Here is a 16,988-nt window from a genome sequence, read left to right on the forward strand (position 1 = left end):
CTTCTCAAAACAATAACCTCAAATAATGTTAATAACATTTTATTTCACAATATAAAGGTCATATACAAATTACTTTGATATTAATTACAAAACAATTAATCCAAACAAAAATAAAAATGCTATAGACATTTTAGATACAACTGTTTAAAACTTAAAATGATTAGGGTAGTTAAAACAGCAAGGGTAAAAAAAAAAATAAAGTGAGCGAATGGAAAATACCATTTTCCTTTAATTTTGCTCTCCTTGATGTTGGCACATATCTTTTTCCAGCTGTGATTTTTTTATTTTGGCTTTGGAAAACACTGCAACACTATGCTCAAAAACAAAAATCAGATCCACAATCCAACACTTGCTTATCTTTCACCAAACATAGTACAGAATTGCACTCTCAAGTGAAGAACAACCGCATCTTTAAAAAGTCACATTGGTTTTCTCTCAAAAACAAAAATGTATACCCCATATACACTGAGATACCAGTTACCTCACTAAGGAAGCAAATATACAAGCACAGTCTCAATATGAAGCTGCCAACACACCTCAAAAGTTTTGCCATTTCAGTGCACATTTATTTTTCTATTTTTCACTTGCTTGCTAAAAGTTATTTTAATTTCAATGTGAGTAGCTTTTTTTCCCCTTAGTTATTTATCCCTCCTTCAAACTTTAAAAATAAGGCAGGAGTACACCAGATTAAAATGCAATTAAACATCATGAATAAAAAATAGTTTTGTGGCACAAGTCGGTGATGCTACATGTGGTTTCAGAGTGTAAACTTTCCCGCCAGACAGACAAGCCACTAATGCCCAATCAAATTAGAATTAGAATTCAGTCTACAATCTCAATGGCACGGAGTACATAAAGCAGCTAAACAAATAAATGCATTGACTTTAGTACACCTGACCAGGACCTTTCTTTGCCACCAACGAAATCACAACATATTTTTTTCCATCATTCATTTAGTTCTTAAAAGCTACCTTTTTTTTTTGCAATTTGCTTCCAACCATTACAATCAATGACACGAAGTAGTACAAATAAATTACAAAAATTCAAAATTAAACAAAAATAAACAAATTACAAACTTTTATTAAAAAAAAAAAAAAGGTTCATCGTATTTAAATCAAAATTAGTTCTGCTATAATCATCGCCTCTTTTATTAAATAATAGCATAATCGAACATGAGGTCACTGTTGTGTACGTGTGTAGTGCCACCTATAGGCATGATTTGTGCAACGACGATCCTGTCAGATCTCAAACCTCACATGTATTGTTCAGTAATAATGACATGTAACGAGCATGAGTGTTTCAATCCTGATAGCTGTTGTCAAGACTCCAGCATCAAGATACTGATTCTCCACTTAAAGGGTAACAGATCAACTGAGAATAGTGGCATTCATCCACAAGGTAAAACTACAGTCATGTTTAGCAAATCATACCCCAACCTTGTAGAATACAGTACTTCCTGTTCATGGTCACTTCATTAGATATTTCTAGTCAGTACAGAGAATTTAAACTAAAAACAAGCTGTAATGGAATTCCATCAGTTCACCCAAAAATTAAATACCAGTCATCAAATCTATGATACGGCTTCAAAAGACTTCATCTATATAAATTGGGCAACTGTAACATGACTTTTATGATGATGTTAGAACTTGACAGCCCGTGTCGTAATACACTTTCGTTAATTTGTATGAAATAGAGCAGCAAGAACAAAATGTCTCCAGTTGTGTTCCACAGAAGAGCTTTTTCCTTTGCATGAACTGTCCATTTATAAACCGTACAGAATTAGGATGATACTGCTACAAGCTCATGAGGTAGCAGCTGTAGGTGTTAAGAGGCTAGAAAACAGCTTTAGCTTAGCTTTTAATAAATAAACCAAGCTCTCAATCTCAGCATAAGCATATGATTAGATTAAAAGAAGCAGATCAAGTTCATTTGAACTTATTACATTATAACATAAGTATTGAGTCACTGGATATATCATGCATGTGTATTTAAGCATCAAGTTGCATGTATAAACATATGTCATCCATTATTTTAGACATCTGTAAACCTGACCACAGCCATCATAAAAATCTTAACACAGCTTGAGGTCTACGTGAGATTAAGTAAAGTTGACTAGAACTTCGGTCTAGTTGACAATCAGGTGTTGCAGAAATGAAGTCAGTGGGTTGGAAAGGACATTTTCCCAAAGTGTGGGAATGGTGACGATGAGAGCAGATTTGGTTGGAGCTGAGACTAGAGCGAGAGGAGTCAGCTTCCTACATTTCTTTTTCCTTCTCTTTGCTCACCTCCTTCTCACGGCTAGACTTCATGAAGTCACTTCTCATCAGACGGTAAAACAGCACAATGTTCATGGCAGTCATGATGGCCAGACCCACGCTGCCGATGGTGTAGCTGACCAAGGGGATGAGGTCACGATTCAGCACCAGCCAGCGGGTCATCCAGGCCAGGGTGTTGATACGAAACACTACGTAGGTGCCCAGGTTTATCATGCTGTTGACTCGGTAAAATGTACTTTTGGCCAAGCTGGCCATGCGGAGCACTTGCCTCAGGTGCAGAAAGATCGAATTGATCTCCACCAGCAGAGCCACCACTGCAAAACCCACATACCTATAGGTCAACACCGAGATCCCGAAACAGGTGATCACCTGCAAACAAAAGAAATTAAGATGCTTTATTAACAGCAATGCACTAAACATTTGTCATGGAAAAAATGTTCAATTAGTCCATTCCAAAAAAAAAATGTAACATTCAAAATCTAAATATGATTATGTTTAGAACATTTTAAACATTTGATATTTTTTCATTTAAAACTTTTTTTTTTTTTTTTTTATATTCCATTTGTTTCCAGAATTTTTGGTTGCATTTCCACAGCTGCCCATGAATTTTAAGTTCACTACATATATTACATTATGTATCCAACTTATTACAAACATTACCTTCAGAAACAATTATTCATCGTAACATGATTTTTTAAAAGCATTTTTAAAGATGTTGTTTGACATGTTCATTCATCTGTAGGAAGTCGTTAGGTTTAAATGGGCCAATTAAATCATACACAGACTAATGTGCTTAATTCCGGCAGCGACTCTTTCGTCTTCTCAACACTGATCTGCTGGGAGGCAAAAAGAAAACAAATGAGCTTGTGTTCTGGATCATCTGACTACAGGCTGAGGACAGGAATACAAAGACTCCGTTGATTAATCCTAATCGCAACATGACAACAACCAAAGCCATCACCATGAATGACACGAATCCAGATGGAGATCTACAGTTCACACAAACCCTAGTCACGGCTTTGGTCAAGATTACTACCAACAGAGCAATCGCGATTGCGACCTTGATTCTGGAAGTATTTTTCCCTTGAATTGTCTCTATAAGCATTAATAATAATTCTTATAAAGAGTCCTAAACCAAACCAACAAGCTCGGAGAACTACCAGAAAAAAAAGAAAAAAGTTGATTTAAAAGCACATAAGTATGTAAACATTGTGACTGACTATGTGACATATTTGAAAAAGATAAATTAAAAATATAAAAATATTTACATTGGTAAAAAAGTAACTTATGAAAAGTTTTGATTTTTATTTATTTATCAATTTTCATCCAAAAGAAAAATGTAAAACGTTTTTCTACTCTTCCACTAGGTGGCAGTCTATGCCAAACATTTCAAAAACATTGTGAAAAATGTGCATAGATTAATCTGAACTATTAAGTAATCAAAAGCTCCTACTTACACTTATTAATGCAAAACTAATATTGAGCATTTAGATTTCAAATTCATTAAGACATTTTCCTCTTGGTATCTCATTCTCATGAATCCCTAACCAAAAGGCAGTCAAAGATAAATAAAAATCAAAAGCATTTACCAACCATGAGAAACTTACAGTAAGAGCTATTAACTACTAACTACTGTAATTTATACAGTTTTATTAAAGTGTACAATGTACATCATTATCAAAGTGTACATGTACAATGGCAGAACCATTAACTCCTTTGGTAACAGGACATGATTCACTGTCTGCAATGCAACCCTGTTCACATGACAGCCGGCTGGTCCTTGTGGTGAGGAATGTCACAGCAGGAACGCCAGTGGCTCTCTCAGTAGGCAAGTAATGTATAATGGCTTTTAATAGCTTAAAATCCAAACATCTCTTTATAGCAATGTGTGGCATGTATGCGCCATTCATAAAGCAAAGCATGACAGAAGCTGACCATCCATTCAGCTATGTGGACCGTAAACACATCAGAGTTTGCTTTACAGTGTCTAAAAGTGGTCTGCAGTCAGATCACAGACTAGGAATGGTTACAAATGAAAACTGTTGGTTTAGCAGGACTGTTAGCTCGGTGAACAGGATTTATGTCTGTAAATCATATAAAGACGCATGATTACCACATAAGATTTGTGTCCTCTGTCTCATGACTGAGAGGATGTTGACCTTTGGCTAACACTTTGTCTTTGCCTTGGTGAGGTCAACATCTCCACTTACACAACTGTATAAAGCTTTGAACATCACAAACAAACCCGTTATCTTTAGGAGACCCTATCTCTCCTTAAGGGGACAAGAACACCGTAAGGAAGTGATCAAAGCCTGATGAGAATAAGTGGATGAATAGATTTCATTTTACTAAATGAAAGTGAAATGCAAACAAGACCGGTCATCTACACTAAATGAGGTCAACAGGTGCTACACAAGTCAAAGACATCAGAATCAAACGCACAATATTGTACCATTTGTAATATTTGAATGGCAACTGTAATAAAGAGATAAAATGCTCTTCAACTTCCTTCTCGGCCTTGAAAAGAAAATAATCATTGACAGAAAAAGAGCAAAGTCTTCATGTCATATACATCACATAACATGATGCTTTAAGTGAACAGTTGTGTCCCTGCAGCTCCTGGTTGAACATAGCGCTCGCAACGGCACAGTTAGGGTCCATTCTCAGGGAACACACATACTGATTAAATGCATATTTTATTGTAAATGTATAGTACACTTCTATCCAGTAAGGAGGTTTTAAATTGACATTAAAGATTTATAATGCTACAAAAGTTGAAAGCTGCAGTGGGTAACTTTTGACGCTCTAGCGGTTAATAAACAGAACTGCTTGCGTCTTGCGGAAGAACATCGTAGCCGGAACTACTTCGCTCTGTTTATGTCTTTGAAGAATCACAAAGGTACTGGGTTACTCCGCCACGGTATCCCCGAAGCAATCTAAAATAGTCCGAATATAAACACTTATTATAGGTGCACCCTAGTGATTCAGGACAAGCCAAAAACACAGTTTGGAAAATGGATTCATGGTGTACTCGCTTATTATATACATTTTTCTACATTTTGAACACAAACAAAGTTACGGACCGCAGCTCTGATTGGTTGTTTTTTACCGGGAGTGGTCCGTAACTGCAAATGGCAATATGACCACTGGGAGGAGCCAGAGGAGCTTGATTTTTTTCACAGATTATCGGTCTCATATTCTACTGTCAGGACATAATGACAGGTTTAATAAATATGTAAAAAATATTTTTTTTTACAAAAGTTCCCTACAGCACCTTTAAATAAATGCTGTCCATTTAAAATTTATATTCTTTAAAGCAGCCTTTAATAAGTGATATTATAACAGTAGTGCATATAATGGCTTTGTACCTTTACAAGACGCTTAAATGAATATGATAAGAAAATGATCACAAAAGTAGCACAAGATACTTTTACATTTGAAATCAGACTAAACATCTTATAAAGCTGCTTTCAAATCTATACAAAGAAAAAACAATCCACTTCAACGTACTGCTGCAGACACCAACAGAACAATCAACGTGAATATGAATTAGCCAGATTATTCTCGTAATCCATCTGCAGTCACGCGAAATAATCTTATTCACTCACACACACAAAGCCCAATAAAGTTGGCAATCCAAAACGTAGGAGCAATAAAAAAAGCACATGCTGTTCACATCTGAATTTTTTCAACACTATTATGCATAAAAAGTCCTCCTGATGCAATAATAACAACAATCACACAAAAAAAAAAAACAACATGGGAGACATACAAATGGTATTTGGCATGGGGCCAAAAAGGCTCCTCCTGAGGAACTGAATGGGGGGGGGGGGGGGTGAAACAGCAGTACCAGTCTCAAACCAGTTAACCTGGTTACAGGTGAAACTCATTCAGAACGGTTTTCCAGCAGGCCTATTTGATCAGCATGTGAGAAATACTGAAGCTCAGTGAGAAATAGAGAGCAGATGCCAATGGCTTCAGACCAAATGAGGTGATGAAAGAAGAACGGACAAGTGCACTAACAGAGAGGACGCATGCTTTGTTGAAGATAAACATGAACACACACAATTTTTTTTCTCATTTTTACGATGATTTAAGAATAAAAACACCATAAAGTGTACCATCCAAATTGTGCACAATTTACATTACTTATAAAAGACTGTGTTGAAAGAATTTAATTCAGCAAGAATGCATTAAACTGATTGAAAGTAATAGTAAACACATTTATAATATTAACCTAAACCTAATAATTTCCAAAATAATGACTAACCGAACTCAAATTTGTTTGTTCCTCACACAAAGTGATCATATAAATGGTGAGAAAACGTAGAATTGTGTATTTAAGTGTTTATTTTTTTATATAAACAAATACAGTGCAGCGGGTCTGTAAGGCAGATCCTCCAGATTCCAATCCCAGTGTAAGAACAGACACAAACACAGAAAGCAGAGCCACCCATGTAAAGGCATCTGAGAGCGAGGAGGGGCCAGAGGGTGTGTGAGAGAGTGAAACTGGGCTGGGACATGAAGCTGAAGGTGGAGTGGGTATGTGGAAATATAGTCATATGAAATAAAGGTTGAGAGACGTGAACTCAACGGGTGTGGCACAGTTTAACAGATAAAAGATGGATGAATATGTGAGTGTGTGTTTATGAGTCCAGCATTATCATGAATCATTGATGATTTTTAAGATGGGTGAGATGAGGGTTGAGCTGGGACAGTCTTGAACATTCACAGTATTTTCGCAATGAATTTTTCATCGATTAAGCAACATCATGAATATTACAACGATTATAATTTCCTTTTTATTTACCCATTAAGTTTCCCAAAAAAAGGTTGTCGTTAGACTAGTTTGACAATTCTGCTTGGTCCTGTAACTATGAGAGCATTAATTGAAACAATCTTTTCAGATGAACTCTGATTCAGCTGCATCTGAATTTTGTTTTTGTTTTTCCTCCCCGACAAACTGACAAAAAAATTAGCAACACTTCTACACTACTTACTGGAAATAGGTCTATTTAATCTCCACAATCTAAGACGCCAAGTAAAAGCACTAATCTTTTGTGGCCGGATGAAAATGGGTCAATAAATTTATTTAATTAAGTTCTAAAAATAGATACTGTAAATGCAAATGGATAATTGGAATGGAAATAAAGACTATAAAGTGTAGGAGATACTGACATTCTTATACCCATCCCTCTTGTAAATGATAATGATGAGCTTTGTTGAGATGTTTACTCAGTCATAGTCAGGACAAAGTCCACAACCTCACCCTGACATGACATGACCCTGAGGAAGGCAGGATTGGGTCAGTAAAACCCCATAAAACCCTGGTCAAACAATAACAGGACCCAAAAAAATAGACACACAACTGTTTACATTTTTGGGAATGGTATGGGATTTTCTTTTAAAAGGTAAAAAAAAAAAAAAAAACTAGATCGAAAGTTAAGTAAAAAAAGAAATATTGTGAAATATGATTGCAATGCAAAATATTTTTTACTTACACAACCCTCTTCATTGCAAGTAAATCACATATTTGACTAAATCTACATTCTGGCGACTAAATGATGTCTACTATTAGAAAATGGCTAATAAATTCTCAGGTTTTACTCGCCAGTGTGGAGTTGGAGGCTATATAGGCCTATAAGTTTAGCACAGATATATTTTCACTCGCGAACACTCGCACACTGGCTGAGGGCCTCAGAGTTTCACTCTCCGTCAAGCGAACTGTGATTTTTCTCAGTTCATCTCAATGGATGCACAGCGCAACTGTGTTTAATGTAGCCTACCATAAACATTAGTGTGAAGGCGCACATCGCAGTCTCTTTCTTTCTCTCACACACACACACACACACACACACACAGAGAAAGAGAGAGAGAGTGAGTGAACTGACTCGCTACATTTAAACAATATTCTTTGTTGTTTTTTCCTGTCAAATTAATGGCAATCCTATGGAATTCTTCAGCTTTTAAGAACAGCCATGTTTTCATGTAGTGGGTGGAGTTAATGCACAAACCTTCAGAAAATCATTCTAATATGCCGCTTTGGAAACATTTATTACTATCAGTGTTGAAAACAGCTGTACTGCTTAATTTTTTTTTTTGAAAACCGCACAATTCGTTCCGCACAAAATCACGCAAAATCTCCATGGTGGAACGGACTCTGGGTCTATCTGTGTCCTGGATCGGTGAAGGGCACTCTCCAGACACCCGATGATGGCTTTTTTCCAGTCTCCAGTAATTCACCTTGATCCAGAACTGAGACTTTAGGGTCTTTTCATCGTATGGGCAGGAGAAAGACGAGACGACAGAAACTTTCCGTAAAAGTAAGAAAATCAAGGCTCGGTTGTGTACTTCACAGCAGAGTCCATTTTAGGTCTGGTAATCTGTCACCTATGTTGCGAGGAAAACATAAGACGAAGAGCAACGTTCCAACACAAAGTTTAACGAGAGTAATCCAAATAACAGGCACACAGGCAGGGCAACATACTCTTAACATAACAGTGACTGGACAATGAGTGACTGAAAAGGAACAACTTAAAAGATTTTATTCATGTTTTGAGTGGTCCACTTTGGCCTAAATGTCTGCCATTCTTTTTATTTTATATTTAGCTACCTTATAAAGCTTTGTTTTTAAAATAGGAAAATTTGTTTGACTTGTACTGCTCACACAACTTGCAATATAGTAAACCTATCACGACAAAGAATATTCTTGATATATTTTTGCAATATTGCCGACCCCAAATTTATCATTTGAGAGCCATGCATAGCATCATGCATACACACATGGACAACACAGTTTCCATGGCAACCAGACATGTACTATGGCAGTGCTCCAGATCCACTTTGAGGTACTCAGACTCAAGGTATTGAAACGCTCTGAATCAAACAAGAACGTGTGCCTTCAGCCCTAAATCTCAGTAAGGTATACTCCGAACCTGCCACAGCCAAGTGTTTCTAGGTCGGCAGAATTCTTTTCTTTGCTATGATCACTCACATCATGGTGAAATTCACCTAAATCTTCATCATCTACAGTGGAAAAATAAAACAAATCAGATGAAGCTACTTCATACTTCAAGGAAGTTCCATTCAAAAAAATAAACAGGAAGTTCTCAGAATATAAATGGCATGTCTATTTTTTTGGCTGCTGGGGAGACTGAGATCTTATTTACAAGAGAGTTGTTTTCGCCCAGACAGCATGATGTTCTGGAAGATTTGTTGAAGTAAGCACAAATACAGGTCTCTCATGATGTGGGAAGTCTTCATCAGAGAGAGACGGAGAGGCTTTTAGGTCTACAGGTTATAGAGGAAATTTCAAAGGGGTTTGCATTCAACGGGATGTCGTCTATAAGAGTCCTGGAGCATTAAAATGTGGACCAGATGCCTCTGCTTCTGTCTGGAAAATGCTGAATGCATGCTGCAAGAAGAGGAGGGATCCAGCAGCTACAAACACACTACAGGGCTCTGGAGCCAAAAGTGGTTCCCTCGCTCGTACACATTCTTTCCCTTTCATTCCTCCGCTGCCTCTTATTCTCTCCACTTCCCTTCCAACAGAACAGAGCTAGCTATTAACCTCTGACCTACTGTAAATGTATGCACTCTCCATTATCATTTGCTCTGTAACTGAAGCCACTAATGTTGATGAGCAAGCAATTGATTAATAATTTTTTTTAACAATTGTTACAATAAGATTTTACAAGAAATATTTGACAATGAAATTAGTCATTTGTAAAACATCTGCCAGGTAAAGGCATAAGGGCAAAAAATAAAAAATAATAATAATAATAGAAAATAAAACCGAATCAGATAATCAGATTAATTTCAGGTTCATTCTTAGATGTTTACCATATACATCCAAACGTTTTATGGTTTTAGACATCAAAGATGTCTGTCCGAATGCTTTTGGTTGTAATGTTGGTGCTTTAAAAGTCTTAAAACATCAGAAAAGCAAAACTAGTTTGTTGAAACTTCTCTACTATGTAGTTGCAATTATAACTGAATCACCATCCAATAAGCTACATAAAAGTGTAGAGGGACTTCTTACTACAATGGACTTGTTTTCCACTTATGTTACTGACAACTTTATCCAGAGTACAGCTTTTTGAACAAGTCAGGGAAAGCCACAGGTTTTACACAGCAGAGCTGGATTATCAGGTTCAACAGAAAATGCAGAGGGCTGTAATTGAGTTTCCTGGCATGGAACCACTCAACTGCATCACTTTAGCGATGGAGTCAAATCTGTCAGTGAGCAAATACAATCACCTCAGGCTTCTGTGTATAGGTGAACAAACAATCACCCTTGCCAGACACTTGCCAAACCATCAGACTATTCCATTGTTTTGTATTTTTCCACTGATTGCATATCTGCATGCATGGTATGAATGACCACTAATAATGAATGAGACTTGAAAGCTTTAATTAGCAAACTCAATTCTTCTAAACGAATGGGGGATGAGAGACATTTGCTTTCTGAAGCACCATTTCTGAGAGACCAGTTTAAAAGAGGGCTGTGGTTGTCCAAATGCCAAAAATGTTATTGGGTCAGTGTGATGTTTTCCACAGAACCACCTCTGGAAACTCCAGCATTCGCAAAAGTGACAGCCAAGCAGTACTACCCACAAACCATTTTTAAGTTGTCACTTCTTACTATTCTGACATTGGAGAACACAAGTGTTTTTCCACTTCAACTGAATGACTTTTTTTCCGTACACGGACTTCCTCTTCACCTCAAATCAGACTTGATTTTATGTACTCTACCTTTCAAAAGTTTGAGATCAGTAAGGCTTTTTTTATTTTATTTTTTGCCAAGTGTTTTTTTATTTTAAACTGTATATTCAGCAAGATTTTTTTTGAAAGAAATATTTTTATTCAGCAAGATACCTTACTTCATTGATCAAAAGCGACAGTAAAGACATTACAAATATATTAAGCAGCACAACTGTTTTACAATGCTAACAGTAAATGTCTCTTGAGCATCAAATCAACGAATTAAAAAGATTTCTGAAGGACATGTGACACTGAAGACTGGAGTAATGCCAGCTGAAAACCCCGTTTTCACAATTCACAAGTTATTTTGTATTGTAATATTATACAACAGAACTGTTTTTGCTGTATTTTTTATCAAATAAAGATACCATGGAGAGCATATGAGCCTTCTTTCAAAACCATCTTACAGATTTATGAAGTTTTCTAATGGCAGTGTGTATAACTAATTCATTAAATTTGAAGGTAAAACTACACATAGTCTGGATAGGGTGGGGCAAGACGCCCACACTGATCTTGATCACATGATCTAAAGCTCCAATGATCTTTTAATTCCTAAAAAGAAGGCTTTCAACAGACTCCAATTGCCTTTGCAAATATTTCACCTGTAGACATTTTGATTCATGGAAAATAAAACATCATAATGGCATTTTTGGTGTGGCAAGACAGACGTTCAGTCCAACCTGATCCAGCAACAAAAAAGGTCTTTGTTGACAGACTGCATTCCATTCAAACTAAGCACATCTAAAACAACGCTTCTCTTATGATTACAGTTTGGCTCATGATGAACAGAGGGGAAGGATGAAACAGGGTGGAGATGAGGGCGTCTGACAGTTTCTCAAAGTACCATTAATAATCTGACAGCATGTTCCCTTCAGCCACTTCACTGAATGAGATCTCAAGAAAAGAGGGAACAACAGCAACAACAGAACCACAGAATGAAGCTGGCTACTTTACCAAGTGGTGACGCCACAGAACCCCAAAAGAACCAAAGCTCAGAAAACCCACTGGACTCAATGCAAGTGTTTGGACAGAGTCCTTCCTCATCCTTTGCAACACAGCAGGATACACTGGCTGTGATAATTCATGCAAATGACTTCAAAAGGCCTCGCTATAGACTTGTTTGTATTCTGTATCTAATCTATTGAGACTCAGAACCTCTGTCGACTTTATCACCTCACCTTTTTCCAAAAATATATATCGAACCACAAACAAGGCAAAGACAAGGTGGTCAGACAGGTTGGCTATTTGAGCACACTGAAGAGGTGCCGAATCAGGTCTGGGTAGTTTTATTAGATGGATGAGTAATACAGAAACCTCTTCTGGAATGAAGTTACTGTTTACCATTAGATCTACCTTCACAACTAGTCAGTGGCTTTCTTTCCATTGTTATCATTTGTTGTCGTTATTTTATGACGTTATCTTTATGAAAATTAAGCACTATTATCATACAAATTCTCATATCTGTAAGGCAAAAAGCAATGATATATTAATTTAGTTATAAAGGTACTTAGAAATGAAGGTAGTATTTGTTGAACCGTTTGCTTATGATTAAAAATACAAATGAGAATTTGGAGGAAAATTGGTCAATTGTGGAAAAGTGCTTAATTGTCAAGAAAATCTTAATGGTCCTAAAAACAGGCTTTAAATTAGGGCGAATTTCCTGATTTATCCATACAACAGTGAAGCGGATGAGTTTCTTTAAAAATAAATCAGAATTTGTATGTACCATGCTTTGCGTCTACTCACCACAACATGGTGGAAAAGGAGCTCCCATGAATGACTGATCTTCTGGTTGATAACCATATCAAAGAAGTCATATATAAAGTAACCTGAAGCACAGAAATGCATATTAACACTATATTTGTCAAACAATGGACATGAATCATTCAACAGGTTTTTCAAGAAACAGATCCCATGACTACAATTGTGTTGGTAACCAAGATATTTCCAGAGGGCTATTTATATCCACCTCCAAATATGAGGGTCTCCATGGAGACTGCATTTTAGAGCAGATCAACAGCAAATGAAGCTCAATATAGGAGACCTCATTAATGTAAATGTACTGATTAGCATTTTCATTATACACACCCATTTCCCAATTCTATTTGTTTAGCTCACATTACACTGATAGCAGTTTTTATTTTCTAAAACAAGCCTTGACATAGATAGATATTTTACTGAAAAAATAAAATGCTCATTAAGATTTTTTTTTCCCTGTAAGATGAATGCATGAATTCGGTCCTTCATTTTTGTCTATTGAAGCACATTGGAAACAAGTTTACTTCAGACTTTTAAGCAAGAACTTGAAAAGCCACAATTTTAAGAGTTGCTGAGTTACAGACTGGCGGATGTACATGTCAAACCCATGAGCCTTGCAGTGAAGTTTTTATGGACATATATTATGCAGAGATAACATTTTCTGTAAAAAAAAATGCTATAAATTGCAAAAGTATAACAATTTAAAGTAAAGGCCCATTCACAAAGAGACATGTGACTTGGGGGTAGCACACGTGCATGTGACAGATCATAAAGCAAACCATTCATTCTGCTGCTACAGTTAATATTTCTGCCAAATGCACGTGGGTTTCCTCAAAGTATTCAAAATATCTCTGGCATTTTGAATGGGAATTATCTACTTTTTGGTTGAAATAAACATTGCAATCAACTGTGCAACATTTAAGAGCAATGTTAAATGAAAGCACAATACACAAATACAGCTAATAATCCAAGAGGAACAACATGCAGTCAGTTTCTATGATGCTGGATGTTTGCAGTAAGTTTCATGTCACAGTCTTATTGCTGCAATGCTAGGAAAATATATATATTTGCATTAAAGGAATGCATTTTTATATATATATATTTATTCTATTATTTATTCATAGTAGGATCCTTTACCTAAAACTGCAAGTAAATCTGACATTATGATGTTTTCTATTACTTTTTGGAACTGACTGGTAGTAGGTCTCAATGATCTGACTTTATACACCTCAGATCTTTTTTTTAGTGAAAAAGAGCATTAGTTGTTGATCATTTTGTGAATGTTAGTTCTGAGGTGCACGAGCTCAGATCAATAAGGCCTGTAATTAATCAGTTTCAAAACGAAACACACAACTTGTTATTGAAAAGAAAAAGTTGATAAAAAGATTGAATGCACTATTTGGGAATAATAATACATAACGAGAAATTTATAAGGTTTTTTTTTTTTTTTGCGGGAACAACAAGAGTAATAAGGCGGGGATGGAAATTAGCCAAAAGCACAAAAATAAAATATAAAAATCTATCAGTAAAGTCACCTGTCAAGTCTAACCCATTAACATCAAATGACTGAGTAGGACTGTGTACACCTGACAGGGAGGAGTGCTTGGCAACACATGGGCATCCCGCTTTATGAATAGCATCATAACACGCTTTTATAATAAAGCTTTATACTCACCGATTGATACAGATACCAAGGCGTGAGAGAAAACGGAGTGTGTTTCTATCAAATCCTCAGCCATCTGGGGATGCATGCAAAAACTACAAAAGCAGACGTTTTATAATCAGGGAATGGCGTTTAAATTGAAAATGCACCACATGTGTGAAAAATGCTGGGTGTTTAGCACAAACCACAAACGTTCATATCTTCAATTTGCATGAACCCCTGGGGTAAACGTGTGTTGTCTACGTGCATCTTATCAATTACTATGTGTCTGTTAAACTACATCCGTTAAACATGAAGCTGAGAAGATCCTACAGTCTGATAAAATTCTCAAGCACCTGATAAAGGCATCAAACAGACGGTGCATACAGGAACGTATTCCCTATACAGATGTGGGGGAATTCTGACACTCACCAAAGCACAGACCACACTCCAGTTAGGAGGCTGTGTACGAAAGAGGTGGAGATGTTTTTCCATTTCCAAACGTTCCTCTGCGCTGTCTCGGGGATGGGAAGTTTGCCGATTCCATAGTTTACTAATTTGAAAAAGCCTACCGAGGATCCAGTGGTCAAAATCACTGAATTCAACTCCATATTTTAAGCGCGCGCTTCTGTCTCGTTGTCACTACCCGAATCTGTCGCGCGTGTCTAGAGCTACCAGTTACGCGTTTTATCTGTTATTTAATCAAAAAATACATCCCGGTTGTTTGTATTTATTTCATTTTCCCTTTCAGTAATCCAAACATATAAGACTGGGTCGTCTCCGTAGGTAGAGTCCTTGTATATTTCAAAATTGCTCGATTATTCTATCTTTGTTAATTAAACAAAAAAAAAAACTGCTTTTTGTCTCAGTGCTCAGTTTTCTCGGTCCGACGTAAAGCTAAAGAGACAGTGATGGTGGCTCAATCACGAGTGGCAACAAATAAATATTAGCTAATGTGTGTGTTACAAAATCCTGACGCTTGAGTAACTTTTTCGCTTTTTCAATGACCAAACAAGAGAATCCCCGCCCACTCATCGAGAGGCGCGGTTGTAAAAGTTGAACTATGGGAGATGTAGTATCAGTCAGGGATTTCGTAACTTGCATTTTAAGACAGAAAGAAAGAAAGAAAGAAAGAAAGAAAGAAAGAAAGAAAGAAAGAAAGAAAGAAAGAAAGAAAGAAAGAAAGAAAGAAAGAAAGAAAGAATTTTATTTTTGATGTGCCATTGAGCTTCTCCAGCGTCTTCATTATTCCATTAGTCTAAAATAAAATTATTCTACTTACCAGTATTTTACATGACTTTTAATTGTTATTTACAACATAATAATAATAATAATAATAATAATAATAATAATAATAATAATAATAATAATAATTAACACCAGTAGGGTTCCGCTAAAATGTTATGTTTATTTATTGTTCTTCATCTAGAAAATAATTGCAGAAGATATCGGGTTTGCAGCTCGTTCGTGTTACTCAACGAGTAAATATTTAATTAAATAAAAAATGTAAATAATGTTTAAAAATTTATTTTCCACCAAAAAAAAATATGTGATGGACATTGAACTTCTGAATTCGTATGTGATGCATATGTGTTCACAATCACATTTGGAACAGTGGATAAATTACTCAACTGAAAAGTGTTTTAATGGAGTTTAATCTCACGAACGACACCTGGACCCTTTAGGCGTCGAGCGACATCTCGTGGTTTTCTTTATGTAAACTATGTTGTAGCCGTTGCACAATATCTCACTCACACAGCCTATTAAAATATCACAATTTGAATACAGATTCAATGAGTTAAAAGGATTGTTTACCCCCAAATTAAAAGGATTTAATCATGTATTTACTACTCTATAAACTTGTATGATTTTATTTCTTCTGTAGAGCATAAAAGACGATATTTCAAGAAACGTCTCAATGTTATTTGGCTGTTTATTTATTTTTGTCACTTCAATGGAAGTCAATAATCAAAACTATTTTGTTACCAACCTTCTTAAAAATATCTGATTTTGTGTTCTGTATGATTTGGAATGACATGAATGTTAAAAAAACAAAAAAGTATAAAACACATTTTACGGCAACTACACGAAAGTGTACCCCTGTCTTATAGGTGTCAAACATAATGACAGTCTTGCTCAAGCATTGCCCATGGCGGGTTCTATGATTGCAAAAGGCATGTTGAGGTGAGTTGAGTTTCACTTCATCTGCATATTATTCAGGCTAGTTGCCAAGGCTACATGAAAACAACAAACTCCTTAGACCTGTTTAAAATAGCAATGGAAAATAAATAAAAGCAGTTTACATAAATTGTATAAGCAGATTATATAAATAGTAAAAGTAATGTACATATTTATACATAATTAACGAATAATTACATAGGCCTATAGCTTATAGAAATAATATTTTATGCTATATCTTTTAGGGACCACAACATGTTAGGGAGGCTAAGCGCAGGGAAGGCTGCTCCAATATATCTCAGTTCTCCCATTCAGGCAAAGTCTCACTGAGAAGGCGACTACAGCTGAGAAGTATTTCCTTCCTTTTTTTT

General features: G+C 36.1%; 1 protein-coding gene across 1 annotated transcript; it reads right to left on the reverse strand.

The window, feature by feature from the left end:
• Positions 1 to 26: 26 nt before the first annotated feature.
• Positions 27 to 15,448, reverse strand: LOC113058491 (TLC domain-containing protein 2-like). Its single transcript, XM_026226436.1, has 4 exons — positions 14,872 to 15,448; positions 14,473 to 14,555; positions 12,786 to 12,868; positions 27 to 2,645 (listed from the first exon to the last, which is right to left on the reverse strand). The coding sequence occupies exons 1-4, from the start codon at positions 15,048 to 15,050 to the stop codon at positions 2,256 to 2,258; spliced, it is 735 nt and encodes a 244-aa protein (XP_026082221.1). The 5' UTR covers positions 15,051 to 15,448; the 3' UTR covers positions 27 to 2,255.
• Positions 15,449 to 16,988: the final 1,540 nt, after the last annotated feature.

Source organism: Carassius auratus, chromosome 40 (assembly GCF_003368295.1).
Source record: "Carassius auratus strain Wakin chromosome 40, ASM336829v1, whole genome shotgun sequence".
Taxonomy (NCBI): domain Eukaryota; kingdom Metazoa; phylum Chordata; class Actinopteri; order Cypriniformes; family Cyprinidae; genus Carassius; species Carassius auratus.